We start from the raw sequence: 14,514 nt of genomic DNA on the forward strand, positions 1-14,514 counted from the left end.
CCCGCTGCCCAGAACCACCCCTTAAAGCGTCTTCCGCTTCCCCGCCTGCCCCAGCATCCCGCCAGCCCGAGCCCCGAGCCCCGGTGCTGTCCACTGGGCAGGTGCTCGCAGGCGGAGGACACGCCTGGCAGAGCAGGGCCCCGCAGATGGCCCCACCGGCCCGCTTCCTCCCCGCGGCCACTCCTGACCCCGGGGTCACCGCCAAGCACGCCCGCCCCTCGCTTGGCATCAGGAGGGCTTCGCGGATCAGTGAAATTTGCTCTGAGCAAACAGTAACTCAGCGATTCGCTCGTGTCCCGGCCGCCCGAGAGGGTGGACACTGCCCCTGCGGTCGGGCGGCGTGTGCGGGCAGCGGGCCCAGCTGGGTGCCCACGGGCAGCATCTCCTGCACAGATTCAGGGGTGCAGCGGGGTCTGCAGGCTGCCTGCGCCCAGAGGGAGACGACTGCAGGTCCGGGGGCATCCGGAGACACTTGGGCCAGGGGTGGGCCGGAGGCCAGTCTCACGCCGTCCACCCCTGCAGCAGGCACCGGCCTGCGGGGCCCGTCTGGCCCCTGAGAGCTGGGAAGACTCAGGCTGCACTTTTTTTGGGGGGGTCACACCCGGCGGTGCACAGGGGTTACTCCTGGCTCTTCACTCAGGAATCACTCCTGGCGGTGCTCAGGGGACCCTATGGGATACCGGGGATCAAACCCAGGTCGGCCGCGTGCAAGGCAAACGCCCTCCCCGCTGTGCTATTGCTCTGGCCCAGGCTGCACTTTTACAGGCACTGGTGAACCCTCAAGCGTAAAAGGGCAGAAGACCCCTCTTGTGGGGGGTCAGGAGACCAGGAGACACGGGCAAAACAAGGGAAGCTCTAGGCTTCCTCCTCCCTCCTGTCCTGAACATGGAAAGGGACAGGGAGGCAATGTCCGGGGCTGCAGCCGCCACCTTGCCCCCAAGAGGTAAGAGGCGCGAGTGGTGGGGAAGGGGAGGAAGGGGAAGTGGAAGTCTCAGGGGGCCTTGCACGGTCCCAGCTTTTACCCCAGACCTGGAACCTCCCCCGTAAGCTGCCGCTCGGGGCGGGACACGCACCAGACGTGGCTCTGGCCGCAGAAGCAGCATCAGACGGAGAGACGGGGTGGCGCTGACCGGAGTCGGTCAGGAAGCAGGGCAGCAGCGGCCAAGCCCCAGACAGGCCGGAGGGGACCGGCGGGGACAGGCGGGGGTTGCCACGTGGGCATGGGCCGTCCCCGCACCGGCCATTTCCCAGAAGGCTGGTTCCACTCTGTCCCCCTGACGCCAGCCCAGCCACCCTGGAAGGGGCAAACAGGGGGACGGCCAGGCAGGGGAACTCGGCCGCCTGGGAGAGAATCGCAGGCCGGCCCCAGGGCCGAGGGGGACTGAGCCTGGCCAGGAGCTCACCCAAGACTGTCATACGGCGCCCCTCCCCCGCCTTCCCCCCACATCACACGGCACCCCTCCCCCGCCCTCCCCCACACACATCACACGGCACCCCTCCCCCGCCCTCCCACAGACACATCACATGGCGCCCCTCCCCCGCCCCCCCACACCATCACACGGCACCCCTCCCCCCGCCCTCCCACACACACACACACACACACACACACACACGTCTCACAGCGCCCCTCCCCCCGCTCTCCCCCACAGTGGTCTCGGAATCAGGGCCTCGGGGAGGTGCCTGGTTAAACTGGGTGCGCCGGGCGGGACGGGCTCCCAAGAGGGTGAAGGAAGTGAGCAGAGCAGAGTCGAGCCTGGCCGGGCCCCCACCCCTGGGTCCAGGGGATGGGGCTGGGGTGCCCCAGAGCAGGTGGAGCGCGACCGAAGCCAAGGCCCGGACGGTTCCGGAACTGTATCCGCCGGCTAACGGCTCGTGACAGGCCATCCCGGCCCCCTGCACGGTCGCGGGGTGCAGGGGCTGCTGGGCCAAGCAGAGTGGGGGTGGAGAGACGCCCGCTGCCCACAGCGGGGAGGGGGAGGGTGAGCCTGGCAGGCGCGAGCGAGGCCCCGAGTGTGGCCCCCAAGTCTCCCCAGTCCCTGAGCACCGCTGGGTCCACCACGGCAGCCCCGGCCGCAGCTGCCCAGACACCAAACCACGGCCACTAGGGGCGGCTCCCTACCACGGGACAGCCTGCCTCGGGGTCCCACCCCATGAGGCACGCACAGGCAGAGGGCTGGTTCTGGCTGCCGTGTCCTTGGACTCCGGGTCAGTGGTCCGAACCGCGAGGTTCCTCAGAAAACCAGCCACGGGCCTCACCGATGTGCCACTGCGGGGTGTCCCGGCTCCTGTGGCCCGCGCTGGCCCAGGGGGCTCCCTGCTGGGCAGCGTGGCCAGGCCCGGGGGCATCAGCCAGTGTCCACAGCAGCCCGTCCTGCCAGCACCACGGCCACAGCCACCTCCACGGGGCTGGCGGCAGGCCCCAGCCAGGGGTCAGCCAGGTCCTGCCTGGGGCCACGGCGCTCGGGGCAGAGGCGTGTCCCCGAGGTCATCGCACTCAGCCTCCAAGCGACTGACTCAGGGAGCTCCGCTCACCACTCCTCGGGGGCGTCTCGGTGCAGGGGTCAGCGGCGGGGCAGTGTCTCCCTCGGCTGTGCACGCCCTGAGCCGAGACCCCCCAAGCCAGGAACGGGGATGTCCAGGTGTCTCTGGGTGGCCGCAGAGGGACAGTGGAGCGGATGGAATCATGCTTGGGGGGTCCCGGCCCTAGAGCTGGCGCTCTCAGGCGCCGGGAGGGGGGTCGCAGCTGGGGGGGGTGACCAGCGCCACCGGGGCCTGTAAACGCAGCTGGGGGCAGGCCTGCAGCGCAAGTGCGGCCAGCCAGGCCTGGACACACCTCGAGAGAAACGGGCCCCTTGGCGTCAGCACCCGGCACCCCACGGGACGTCCAGAACTGCCCTGCGGCTGTCCTGGCTGGCCCCGCTCTCACGTGGGACCCCCCTGCTGACCCCTTCTTACCACAGTCCCCTCGGGACGCCCTGGGGGGCACGGCGAGACCCCTCGCCACTGGTAGGAGGGGGTGGGAGGGGGCGCCTGTTTCGGGGGGCGAGGAAAGAGGGACCAGGGTGGGAGGCGCCATATGCCCAGGCCCGACCCCCAAGAACTGGTGGGGAATGGCCCCAGGCCCCCAAGCTCCATGTCAGAGCCCCCACCCCCCAAAATAGAGGGATGAGACGGAAGGTCCCGTTCTCGTCTGGGGTCACGGCGAGACGCTTCCCGGAGGCGGCGGCTCCTCCCTTCCCCTCACCAGCCTCTGGCCCCTGGCAGCAACCTGGCATGTGGCTGCGTTTCCCTTAGCGCCGGGGCTGGGGGCTACAGGGCACGGACAGGGGGGCGGGGGGACGAGGTGTGGCACCGCCTGGGGGTGCGCCCGGAGTGGGGGGGTGGGGAGCCGCTCCCCCCTTCAAACTGCAGAGGCCGCGCCACCCGCCTGCAAATGACCCCAAGGGGCACGGCCATGTCCCCAGGGTCCAGCGCTTTCGGGGTCCCAGCCCCGCCCCCACACGCCTCTGCACTAAAACCCCCAGGGGCTCGGCTGGGCAGGAACCAGGCGAGGGGCTTTATTTATTGTTTCCTCCTGAAGGAAGTGACCCGCGGGGCCTCTCCCCCATAAACGTTTACTAGCCCCGGAAGGTTCGGGGGCCCCGGCCACTTTTACGGGTTTCTCTCTCTCAGCAAACGCCAGGCAGCGCTGAGCGTGGGCTGGGGCCAGTTCACCAAGTTCAGGGTCAAGGAGGCACCAGAAGAGCTTTGGGGCCCCCTCCCCATCCCACCAGAAAACAAACGGCAGCGGACCCCGGGGTTCGGAGTCTCCTGGCCTGGCCTGGGGCCACTCCCGAAGGCGTGGGCCCCAGAGGGAGGCCTTCGGGCTCGGTGCCGGGGAGGGCCCAGGGTCCCCGCACCCAGGACCATGCGAGGGCCCAGGCCAGAGGCCTCCTCTGACCTAGAAACGTCACGGGAGCACTCAGGCCCACAGGGAGTCTCGGAGACGGTGCACAGCCCGCGTGGGGCGAGCCAGACTCCAGGGGTCCCGCCGAGATTCACGGATCCACCCACTTTTCCATGTTCTGTTCCAGGACCCCTGGGGGCACCACAGCCCCTCTGGTGTCCTGCTCTGCCCACAGTGGACACGGCACAGGACAGCCGGGGGCTACTTCGGACACCTCCCCGAGACACTGCAAGCCCATGCGACACAGCAGTCAGCCCGCACCAGTGTGCACACACAGCAACCCCCCACAGACACACACACGCACAAACATACACACTCAGATACAGAGACACATAGACACACACACTCACAAACATACACACTCACTGATACAGAGACACACACGCTCACAAACATACACACTCACTGATACAGAGACACACACACTCACAAACACACAGATACACACACTCACAGATATAGAGACACACAGACACACACTCACAAACATACACACACACTCACAGATATAGACACACACACACTCACAAACATACACACACATACACACTCAGACACATACACTCACGCAGAGACACACAGACACACACGCTCACATACACACACATACACACTCAGATACATACACACACGCACACAGACACACTCACACAGACACAGACACACACACACATACATACTCAGACATATACACACACTCACAGAGACACACACATATACACACACACTCACTCTCTCTCTCACATACACACACACACACACACACACACACACACACACACACACACACACACAGACTCGGGACCCTGCTCTGCATCCCTGTTGATGACTCAAGGAAGAAGAACCTGAGCGTGAACTGCTCTGGCCTCCCCCCGCTGATCAGACCCGTCTCCAGGCCCTGCAAACCCGCACCTCCCGCCCCGCACTATCAGTGCCCGTGCTGTTGGTGCCCGCGCTGTCGGTGACCCGCACTGTCGGTGACCCGCACTGTCGGTGCCCGCGCTGTCGGTGCCCGCGCTGTTGGTGACCCGCGCTGTCGGTGACCCGCGCTGTCGGTGCCTGCGCTGTCGGTGACCTGCACTGTCGGTGCCTGCGCTGTCGGTGCCCGCGCTGTCGGTGGCCCGCGCTGTCGGTGGCCCGCGCTGTCGGTGGCCCGCGCTGTCGGTGACCCGCGCTGTCGGTGGCCCACGCTGTCGGTGCCCGCGCTGTCGGTGCCCGCGCTGTCGGTGACCCGCACTGTCGGTGGCCTGCGCTGTCGGTGGCCCATGCTGTCGGTGCCCGCGCTGTCGGTGCCCGCGCTGTCGGTGACCACGCTGTCGGTGCCCGCGCTGTCGGTGGCCCGCGCTGTCGGTGACCCGCGCTGTTGGTGACCGCGCTGTTGGCGGCGCTGTGCTCTGGCCGATCAGGGCAGAGGAACCCGGAAGGTTCCTACCACCTTCCCCCTACGTGCTGGACACTGCAGAGAAAACTGGACTCGAGTCACCCCCACACGCCGCCCCAGGGCCCAGGAGGAGACGCGCCGGCCCTGGGCACAGCGAGGGGACTCGGGCTGGGAGAGGCCGGGCAGCGTCGAAGAACTCGACCTCCACTTGGTGGCCCTGATTTATCTCAGCAACGTTCTGACCTCACAAGACTCTCCAGCTGGTGCTCAGACGCCCCCCCTCGAGGTCGTGCCAGGGCCCCGGGGGACGTGCGGGCAGGAAGGGCCTGCCGGGCCGGACACAGTCCCCACAGCCTCCTCCGAGGGGAGGGACCCGGCGGCCGCTGCCCGAGTGCTGGAGAGGCGAGTCCTGCGGGCGCGCTGCAGAAAGGCGGTTATTCTTGTTGAGCCGTGTGAATACCTTAGCCACACGGAAACTTCTAGAATCCCTGGTCTGACACATGGGACGCAGGGCCCTGCCAGGGCTCGAGGTGGAGGGAGAGGTCACAGGCGACACAGGGAGCTCAGGACGGGAGGGAGGCGGCTCTGGGCTCCCCCAGAGCGTGTGGGTGGGCGGCAGCCTCAGGCTGAGCGGGGCGCTTCTACTTGTCCACTTGTAGGAGACTGGGGGGGAGGGGATGGGGGAGGGGTTTTTATTCCGAAGGGGGCGGAGGCCAGAAGTGTGGGACCCTCCGTCTGGCTGCGCCGCAGCAGTGATTCTGCATAATTGGTGGCTGGGCTGAAAACAGGATCTTGTTTCGGTTCTGCAGCCAACAATTCACTTGTCCATTTCTATCTCATTATCTTCGGAAATAGGATTCGTGCACGCGAGAGAGAGAGAGAGAGAGAGAGAGAGAGAGAGAGAGAGAGAGGGAGAGAGACGGAGAGGGGGAGAGGGAGAGAGGGAGGGAGAGGGAAAGAGAGAGGGAGGGAGAAGAGAGCGGGAGAGAAGAGAAGGAGGGAGGGAGAAAGGGAGGGGGAGAGAGAAGAAAGAGGAGAGAGGGAAGAAGGGGGAGAGAGAGGGAGGGAGAGAGAGGGAGAGAGAGGGAGAGGAAGAGGAAGAGAGGGAGGGAGAGAAAGAGAGGAAGGGAGGGAGAGAGGGAGAGAGGGAGGGAGGAAGAGAGAGAGGGAGGGGAGAGAGAAGAAAGAGGAGACAGAGGGAAGAAGGGGAGAGAGGTAGGAGAGAGGAGGGAGAGAGAGGGGGAGAGAGGGAGAAGGAGGAGGGCGGGAGAGGGTGCGGGGAGGGGATGGGGGAGGGAAGTAAGCCAAAGGTGGGTGGTCAGTGGTCCACTTCACAGACTCTTTTTCTTGGTTTTTGGCAGTGCTCAGGAATTACCCGTGGCGGTGCTCGGGGGACCGTACGGAACCCGGGTCAGCGGCGTGCAAGGCAGAGCCCTACCCACTCTGCCATCACGCTGGCTCTGTCCCAGACTCTTCCTGGGGTTCCCCTTCCCAAGCCTGGAGGGAAGGCACCTCCCTTACCCCACCCCGTTAGGTCTGGCCACGTGACCAGCTCTGACCAATGAGATGGAGCAGACGCACCAGGTGCTTCCCGGGGAATCCTTAAAGCTGGCACAGTCCCCAGGGTCCTCTCCTGGGCACGGGGACGAGTGGCACGGGGATGGCGGCACTCCAGGGCCGGGGGAGCCGGGCAGCCTCCCCAGGGCCCCTGCCAACATCCTGGACCCACCTTCTAGCCAGAAACGCACCCCGTGGCCTCAGACCAGAGTCGTCAGGGGCCAGACAGAGTCCAGCGGTCAGACCCCGGTTCCATCCCCGGCACCACCTGGGTCAGCACTCGAATTCTGCACAGAGGAGTAGGTCCCTGCTAGGGTTCGACCTGGCAGCTTTTGGACCCGAGTGGAAAACGCGGGGGACAAAGCCGCCTCGCACGTGCACGCCACCTGGCCTTAAGGACTCGGCAGGGCCAGGCAGGGACGCCCCGGGGGCGATGGCCACCTGCGTGCACGCAGGCCCGTGGCGGGAGGCGGTGCAGGGGCTCGGGACGGGTTTGTCTTGAGCCGACACGAAAGCCGCAGAGCTGGCCCGGCAAGACGGCACAGGCCTCACGCGAGGCTGCAGGCGTGCCAGGCCGCGGTCCTGGACGCCTTGCCGTTCCCATTCACAGCCAAATTTCATTAAGCCAGACAACAAAAGGGCCAAACTTGAAAGCCACTCTGGGGGTCGGCTAGAGCCGGGAGCACGTGACCTCTGAGAGGCAGGAAACCCAACACCCTCTGAAGTCGGAGCTCTCCCAGCCCGGCAGGGCTGCCAAGCATGTCGGGAGGCCTGAGTGACAGGGGCCCCTCGCCCGCCCGCCGGGGGGCCCCCGGAGCCCCCGTCTCCCGGGTCCTCAAGCCTGGCGGGGGCGGGGGGAGCCTAAGGGCCTGGAGCGTGTGGGCAAGGGGGCCTCAGTGGTAACCTAACCCGCGGGCGGGGGGCACGGCCGCCCCCCTGCACCTGTCCAATCAGGGGCGTGGGCAGGTGGGGGACTCGATGGAAGGCCATCCTGCTCCCCCCGAGGGACAGACGCTGCTCTCTGGGCCTCTCCCAGAGCGGGGAGGACGGCTCGCCGGGGTGGGAGACACTGAGACCGCAGGGGACCCGGGGCTCCCCCACCCTGGGCCAGCCCTGCTGGGCCCAGAAGCCATCGTGTGACACCTGTCTCAGCCGCTCGAGGCTCGCCGTTCCCATCTCACCTCCGGGGCCAGAGTGCGGGCACAGCGGGGAGGGCGCCCGCCGTGACGCCGTCAGCTGGGCTGCACCCTCGGCACCCCAGATGGCCCCCCCACTCCCACAGAGCCGGGAGTCAGCCCTGAGCACCACCAGGGGGCCCCACCCCCACCCACCCAATGCCTCTCTCAGGGGCCAACTGGCCTCCCCCAGGGCCAGTTTCTCAGTATCGTGGCCACGACCCCGACCGGGGGTAGCGTGCAGGCGGCCCTGGGTTCCGCAGCCAGCACCAGAGAGGAAAGGAAACAAGGGGCAGCTTAGTCCTGGCACCTTCAGACGCAGGACGGGAAACTGAAACTGGAGTAACACAAGGTGTGTGCGCGCGGAGCTCGGACCCGAGCCCAGGGCCTCACGCCTGCACGGGGCTGCCCCCAGCCCAGCCCCTTGACCTGGCCCCACCGCGGTACACGCGAGCGAGCGTCCCCTCAGCGTCTCCCGCGTCCCGAGACTCAGGTTTCTCCCCTCCGTGCGGGAGGGGATCATAACCCAGCGCTTGGAGGCCAGGTGCAGACACACTCAGAGAAGGTCAGCAACCTGCGGGAAGTCACACAGCGGCGAGGCAGCCTGCACGGCGCAAACACATGGGCCTCAGCCGCACCTCAAGGGCGCGGTGTCACCCTCGCCAAGGCACACGCTCCACTGCCACTGAGAACTTCCGTTACATGGCGGTGGCGCCCCCCCCCGGCCCCCCACCCCAGGGTATCACCCAGAACGAGCTACAGAGCGTCAGGGGGCTCGGCTGGGGCTGGAAGCCCTCGACGAGGCGCCCTTTGCACAGCCGCACTTGGCAGCGCCTGCTCGGGCGGGCGCGGGGACAAATTAACATTGGCATTCCAAACCCAGGGAAGGAAGGAAATTGGAAACACAGCCCGGACTCGGCCGGCCCTTTGAAATACTGTACCAGGCTACCGACAGCAATTAATGAAAAGCAGGGCTGTGCGGAGAGGCTCTGGTTTGGAAGTGCATTAACACACGTCCAACATGTTTGTACAGGAACCGGATTATAAGCACCCCGGCTCCAAAACAATAAAGCAATTACCCTGGAACTGGTGCTCTCCGAGCTGTCATTAATTCGATCCACTCCACGCGGATCAGAAGGGCTTTGCGCGCTCCCGCCGCTGCCTCCGGCCCACTGCTGCCGCCGAGCGCGCAGCCAAGGCCTGTCGGGCGGTGGTCACACGCCCCGCCCGAGACGGGGGTGCACAGTGGACCCCCGGGCTTCCTTCCTTGGCTGTGCCGTTCCACGCCTGGGGATGGGGCTGTCTCTCTGGGGTGGGGGTGTCGGGGAAGGTCAACGATAGGGTTTCTGTTCCGGGCTAACGACAGACCGAGCCCGTCCCACTTTGGTCATCTCGTCAAATGCCGTTTGCGGCAAAACCCTGAATTCAGCTGCAGCCAAAGGCAAGGCTAACAGTGGCCGGGCACGGGACGGGCTGCAGCAAAGCCCTGCCTCTGTAAGCGCCGGGGGCCGTGGGAGGGAGGACGAAGCTCAGGAGGACGGGACACACCTTGAGCTGCCCTGACTAGGGACCCAGGGGCTGGACAAAGCAACTGCCAACAGCGCCCAGGGTGCCAGGGAAGATGCCGGGTGCTGTGGGTGGGCTCGGCGTGCACGGCTGCCAGGGTGGCACTGCCAGCTTCCCTGAAGACCGGGACCCCCAGCATCGCTCCCCACTCCCCCCCGCCCCCGCGCGGCCAGGTCTCAGCCCTCGCCTTGCTCCCCCGGGCAGGGCCACCCTCCCTCCTTGGACGTGTTTGTGGGAGCCAGCCAGTCGGAACCAGCAGGCTGGATAAAGCACCCGGGTGATCACTTCACCACAAATTAGCAGTTTCCCTGTAAATATCGGGGTTTCCTCGCCCCATGTGGCCGAGTGGAGGCGGCCACACGGAGGCCCTGGGGCGGTGACCCCACCCACCCCCGCGGGCCTGGAGGAGGGCAACCCCCCCAATAACTAAGGTTGTCTGGTGCAAGGGCTTCTCCGGGCAAAATGTCCACGGGCGAAAGGGCCGGGCAGGCCGGGGTGTGTGCGGACACCGAGTCTCGTGCCCGGCCAGCTATGACCTTACCCCCCGGGGGAGGGGGACGGAGGCGATGGCGGCGATCAATCAGCCGGGACGGGGCTCTCCCCACGATGAAGTCATCCCTGGTCGCGCCGCGCCACGTGACTCTCGCCCACTCTGCAGACAGGCGGCAGGCAGGGACGGGGGGCCAGCTGTGTTTACCCCGCGCGGGCTCCCGGGCACGGGCTGGCGGGAAGAGCCCCAGCCCTGTCTGCCCGCCCGCGTCTCTGAGCCGTCTCTCCCCTTCTGCCGGGTCCCCGCCTGCCTCCTTCCTGGGCACCTGGCAGTACCCCCCCAACACCCGCTTCTCCCCGCCCCTGCCCCAAAACACGGAATACAGAGCCGGCATCCAGGTGGGGGGGGCAGCTGGGTCCCAGAGGGGAAATCCACAGAAGTTCAATCTGGGGTCACCTACATCCTTGGGAAAGGGGAAAGCGGCGCTTTGATGTCCAGTCGCAGGAAAATGAGGTTTCCAAAGAGGGGACGGGGGAGGTTGAGCCGCAGCTGCAGTGCCCGGCTGGGACAGGGGAAGGGCGAGCGGGCCGTGTGACATCTCTATTAACCTTTGCTGTTCCCCGCGAGGGCGGGCGGGCGGGCGGGCGCCCCGGTGCTGGAATGCGGGGCGGCCCCTTCCAAATTTTAACACAAGCCAGGTTACAGCTGCAGACGCCGGGCCCAGCAGTCCCCGAAGGAAATTTTTAAACTGTAACAGAATCTTTTTCTAATACTCTACCGTGGGAGGGCCTGTTCTTAAGGGGCAAAAGGAGAGATCTTAATGCCAAACACTTGTCAACAAAAAGGATAGCCAGATGGTACAAAGTCAAAAGCGCGCACACCCCTCCCCGCTGCGGCTCCATTAACAAAAGCCGCTTTGAGAAGCAAGTCCTGTAATGATAGGTTTCCAACTTTCTTTCTTTCTTTGAGCTGAACTTCGAAGATGAAACCGCTCCGGTGCCCGCGTGACCCGGACCCGAGATAAACACGGATCGCACAACCCTCGAGGCCCGCCGGCGTCCCCGGAAGACTCCAGAAGGAGTTGCCGGGTCTCTGCACAGAAAGGAAGGTGGGGGCTGGCCCCAGATCTCAGGCTGCAGAGAGGATCGCGTTGCCTGAGGACAAGTGGAGGAAGGTGGTCTGTTTTGAATTCCGAAATTAAGTCTATACAGAGGGGCTGTTAATCCAAACCAGTTTACAAATCTCGGCCCTGCGCCGCGGGGCCCTGCCCGGGCTCAGGCTGCGGGCACCACTGCGGGGCCCGGCCCTGCCCTTCTCAGACCCAGGACCTGCTTTTGTCGTAAATCTCCTTGGTTCTCTGATTCCCCCTCGGCCTGGCCAAAAGCTTGCATTCCAAGAACGACTTACAGGAGCGAAAACCAGTTTGGCTGCAGACAGAAGGGAGAATAAATAAATGCACCAGGCCTGCAAAAGCCTTCAGAGTCCGGGCAGAGCCCCCGAGCGCTGCAGGACGGCCGGAGCGGGAGGAGGGGGCGGGAGGAGGGGTGAGCCAAGCCGGCGAGAGCTCTCTTCTTCGAGAGCTCCACCAACAGGGTCTCCCAAAGTGCCCCCAGTGACCCCCACAGGAGAGCAAGCACCGGCTGGTCATGGACCAGTGACATTCCCTGCTTCTAAGCCGCGCCTTCGCGGTATGCTGCATATGACATGCCATACGTTACAGGCCCGGTGCAGGGCAGGGGGGCTTCCCCCGCAGACCCCACTCCAATGCACCCTCCGCCCCCACACCGCCTCGCCCCTCCTCAGGAGGAACCTGGGAGCTGGCAACCAGGACATGGGGACCGGCTGTTTGTTCCTGAGCTGTTGGCAGAGCAGAAACGCCACCGAGGGGACCCTGGCCCGGAGCCCCGGCAGGAGGCGTCTCCTCCTCCAAACTGCCCGGCACCACTCAAGTTTGAAGGGCGAGAGTGAGAGAGAGAAAACAAGGTCCCGGGCGCTGTAAGAAGTCCACCGGCATCTAACTGGGAGTGATGTAGCAGAAAGCGAGACCTCGGATGCCAGCGGCCCACAAAAGCCAGGGCCGGCCCAGCTGATTAGGGACTCAGACAAGCTGGTCTTTGTCCTTCCAGGATGAAAGCAAGGGGGCCAACAGCGCCGAGAGGTGTGCGCGCACCACCTACCCGCTGCAGGGCCGGGAGCAAGTCCCAGCCTGCGAGCCCTGCCTGCCCCCCCCACCCGCGCCGCGGCCCCCCAGGTCGTGAGCCCTGGGTATCTCAGCAGCAGTGTCTCAGGGCCCCCACTCCGGGGCTTACAGATACCTTCTCCAAGCCCAGGCCTAAGGGAGACCCTGGGACCTGCTGCTGGGGGCCGCCGCTCTGACCAGCTGACCCAGATGGGCTCCAGCGCCAGCCACTGGTCCAGCTCCTTCTGTCCGTCCTTCCTTCTCCGAGGTCAGACACTGCCACCGCACGTGCGGCCAGTGAGGACAGCCCGCAGCTGCCACTAGCAGGGCCCCATCTCCAGGAAACCCCAGTTGGAAGTCCTGGGGAGCCACCAGCCCGGCCCCCACGGGCGGTGACATGCTCTTCCCAGCTCAGGCATCTGGGCAGAGCCTCCCTAGGGATCAAGGGAACTTTCTTGACTCCGGCCTCCCGGCTGAGCACCCTGAGATTCAGGGCTGTTACTGAAGACAAAGGCGACGGGGCCCCTTATCTGGGGCAGGAAGGCTCCCGGCTTAGCCCCCCAGCCCAGCCCCTACCCCCGCCTCGCGTCCACGCCCCGGGTGCCCAGCGGGAGCCCCGGGTCTCATTATTCCAATGTTGACAGAGCACCAGGACCCTTTCCTGTCCTGCCTGCCTTGGGATTCTGGCTGCGAGGCCCACGTGTCGAGGGGAAGGAGTCAGGAGCCGCGCCACGGGGCGTGTTCCCGCGCCAGCCAGAGGCCCGACCGCGGGTCCCACGGCGCGCGCGGCCGGGGCCGCGTCTGGGCGAGCCCCAGCGTCGCGCGCGGGGACGCAGCGGAGCCCGGGAGCACCCCCGGCGGCGCGGCTCGGGTCCCGGGCCGGGTGTCCCCCGCCCCGCACGCCCCCCGGCCCACGGACCCACCCCCCACCCCGCGCGCACTCGCGGCCCGGCGGCGTCGGCGGCGAGGTCGCGCGCCGCCCCAGAGCCGTGGTTTGCGCGCCGCACGTGATAAACGCTGGAAATGGATTCTGCCCGCCCGGGACCTATCATTAACTATTTAAAATAGAAAGCGCGGAGGGCAGCGCGCCGCTCCCGGCTCGGCCCGGGGCTGGCGGGGCGCGGGGCGGGGGCGCGGGCGCGGGGCGCGGGCGCAGGTAGGGCCGCGCGGGGAGGCCGGCGCGCGGGGCGGGCGGGCAGGGCCCTTTAAACCCAGGTGGCGCGGCCGCGCTCACATGACCGAACCCCGCGCTTTGAAGCGCGCCGCGGCGGGCCCGGCGCCGCCGGCCGGGAGGGGGTCCCGGGGCGCGCGCCGCGCGGGGGTCCCCGGGCCCGGCCCTCGACGGGCGCCCGCGCCCCGCGGCCCGCGCGCGCTCACCCAGGTTGACGAAGCTCATCACCATGTCGGCGTCGGTGAGGAAGTGGCTGTCCTGCAGGCTGGCCAGCGGGGGGCCCTGGGTGCTGAAGAGGGCCTTGTAGGGGTAGGAGAAGCCCGCGCCGTCCGGCCCGCCGCCCTCCTCCACCGCCATGGCGTTGTACAGGTCCAGCATGAACATGGGCGCCGAGTTGTGCTTGCCCTGGAGGTGCGGGCGCGGGCGGTGCGGCAGGCCCAGGATGGAGAGGATCTCGCGCTGCATCTCGCGCCGCTCCTGGCTGCGGAGGCGCCGGTGGATGAAGCTCGAGTGCACCTCGTTGTCCAGGCTGAAGTCGGCCAGCGCGGCGCGCAGCAGGAACAGGGGCGCCCAGAGCGCCGCCAGGGCCCCGGGGCGCCCCGCGCGCACGTGCATCGCGCCGGCCTCCGCGCCACCGGGCACCGCGCCGTCCGCGGGGCCGCCCGGTCACTCGCTGCAGGCGGGCCCCGCCGCGCCCGCGCCGGACATGGCCCCTCCCGGGGCCGCTGCGCTCCGCCGGGACCCCCGAGCCCGACCCGGCCGCCGGGTGCGCCGAGGGCGCAGAGAGAGACCGGCCGGCGCGAGCGAGCGGGCGGGCGGGCGGGCGGCGGAGCCGGGGCGCGGGCGAGGAGGCGGGCGGGGTGGGAGGAGCAGCCGGGAGCCCGGGGAGCGGCGCGGGGACGCGGCGGCGGCGGCGGCGGGCGCGGCTGCTCCGCGGCTCCCGCGCTCGGGGCCCCCGGCCGGGCACTCGCGCGCCGACTGTGCCAGCCCCGCGCGCCCCGGATCGCGCCCAGACGCCGCCGCCGGAGCCCCGGGGCGGGGGCGGGCGG

The 14,514-nt window shown here is 67.3% G+C and overlaps 1 protein-coding gene across 1 annotated transcript in view; it reads right to left on the bottom strand.

The window, feature by feature from the left end:
• The window catches only part of BMP7 (bone morphogenetic protein 7), a 39,939-nt gene extending 25,721 nt beyond the window's left edge, over nt 1-14,218 (bottom strand). The window contains exon 1 of the mRNA XM_055138996.1: nt 13,672-14,218. Within this exon, the coding sequence (XP_054994971.1) occupies nt 13,672-14,080 (409 nt within the window). The 5' untranslated portion in view covers nt 14,081-14,218. The remainder of the gene's footprint in view (nt 1-13,671) is intronic.
• Nucleotides 14,219-14,514: the final 296 nt, after the last annotated feature.

The sequence above is a fragment of the Sorex araneus genome, chromosome 5, assembly GCF_027595985.1.
Source record: "Sorex araneus isolate mSorAra2 chromosome 5, mSorAra2.pri, whole genome shotgun sequence".
Lineage (NCBI taxonomy): Eukaryota > Metazoa > Chordata > Mammalia > Eulipotyphla > Soricidae > Sorex > Sorex araneus.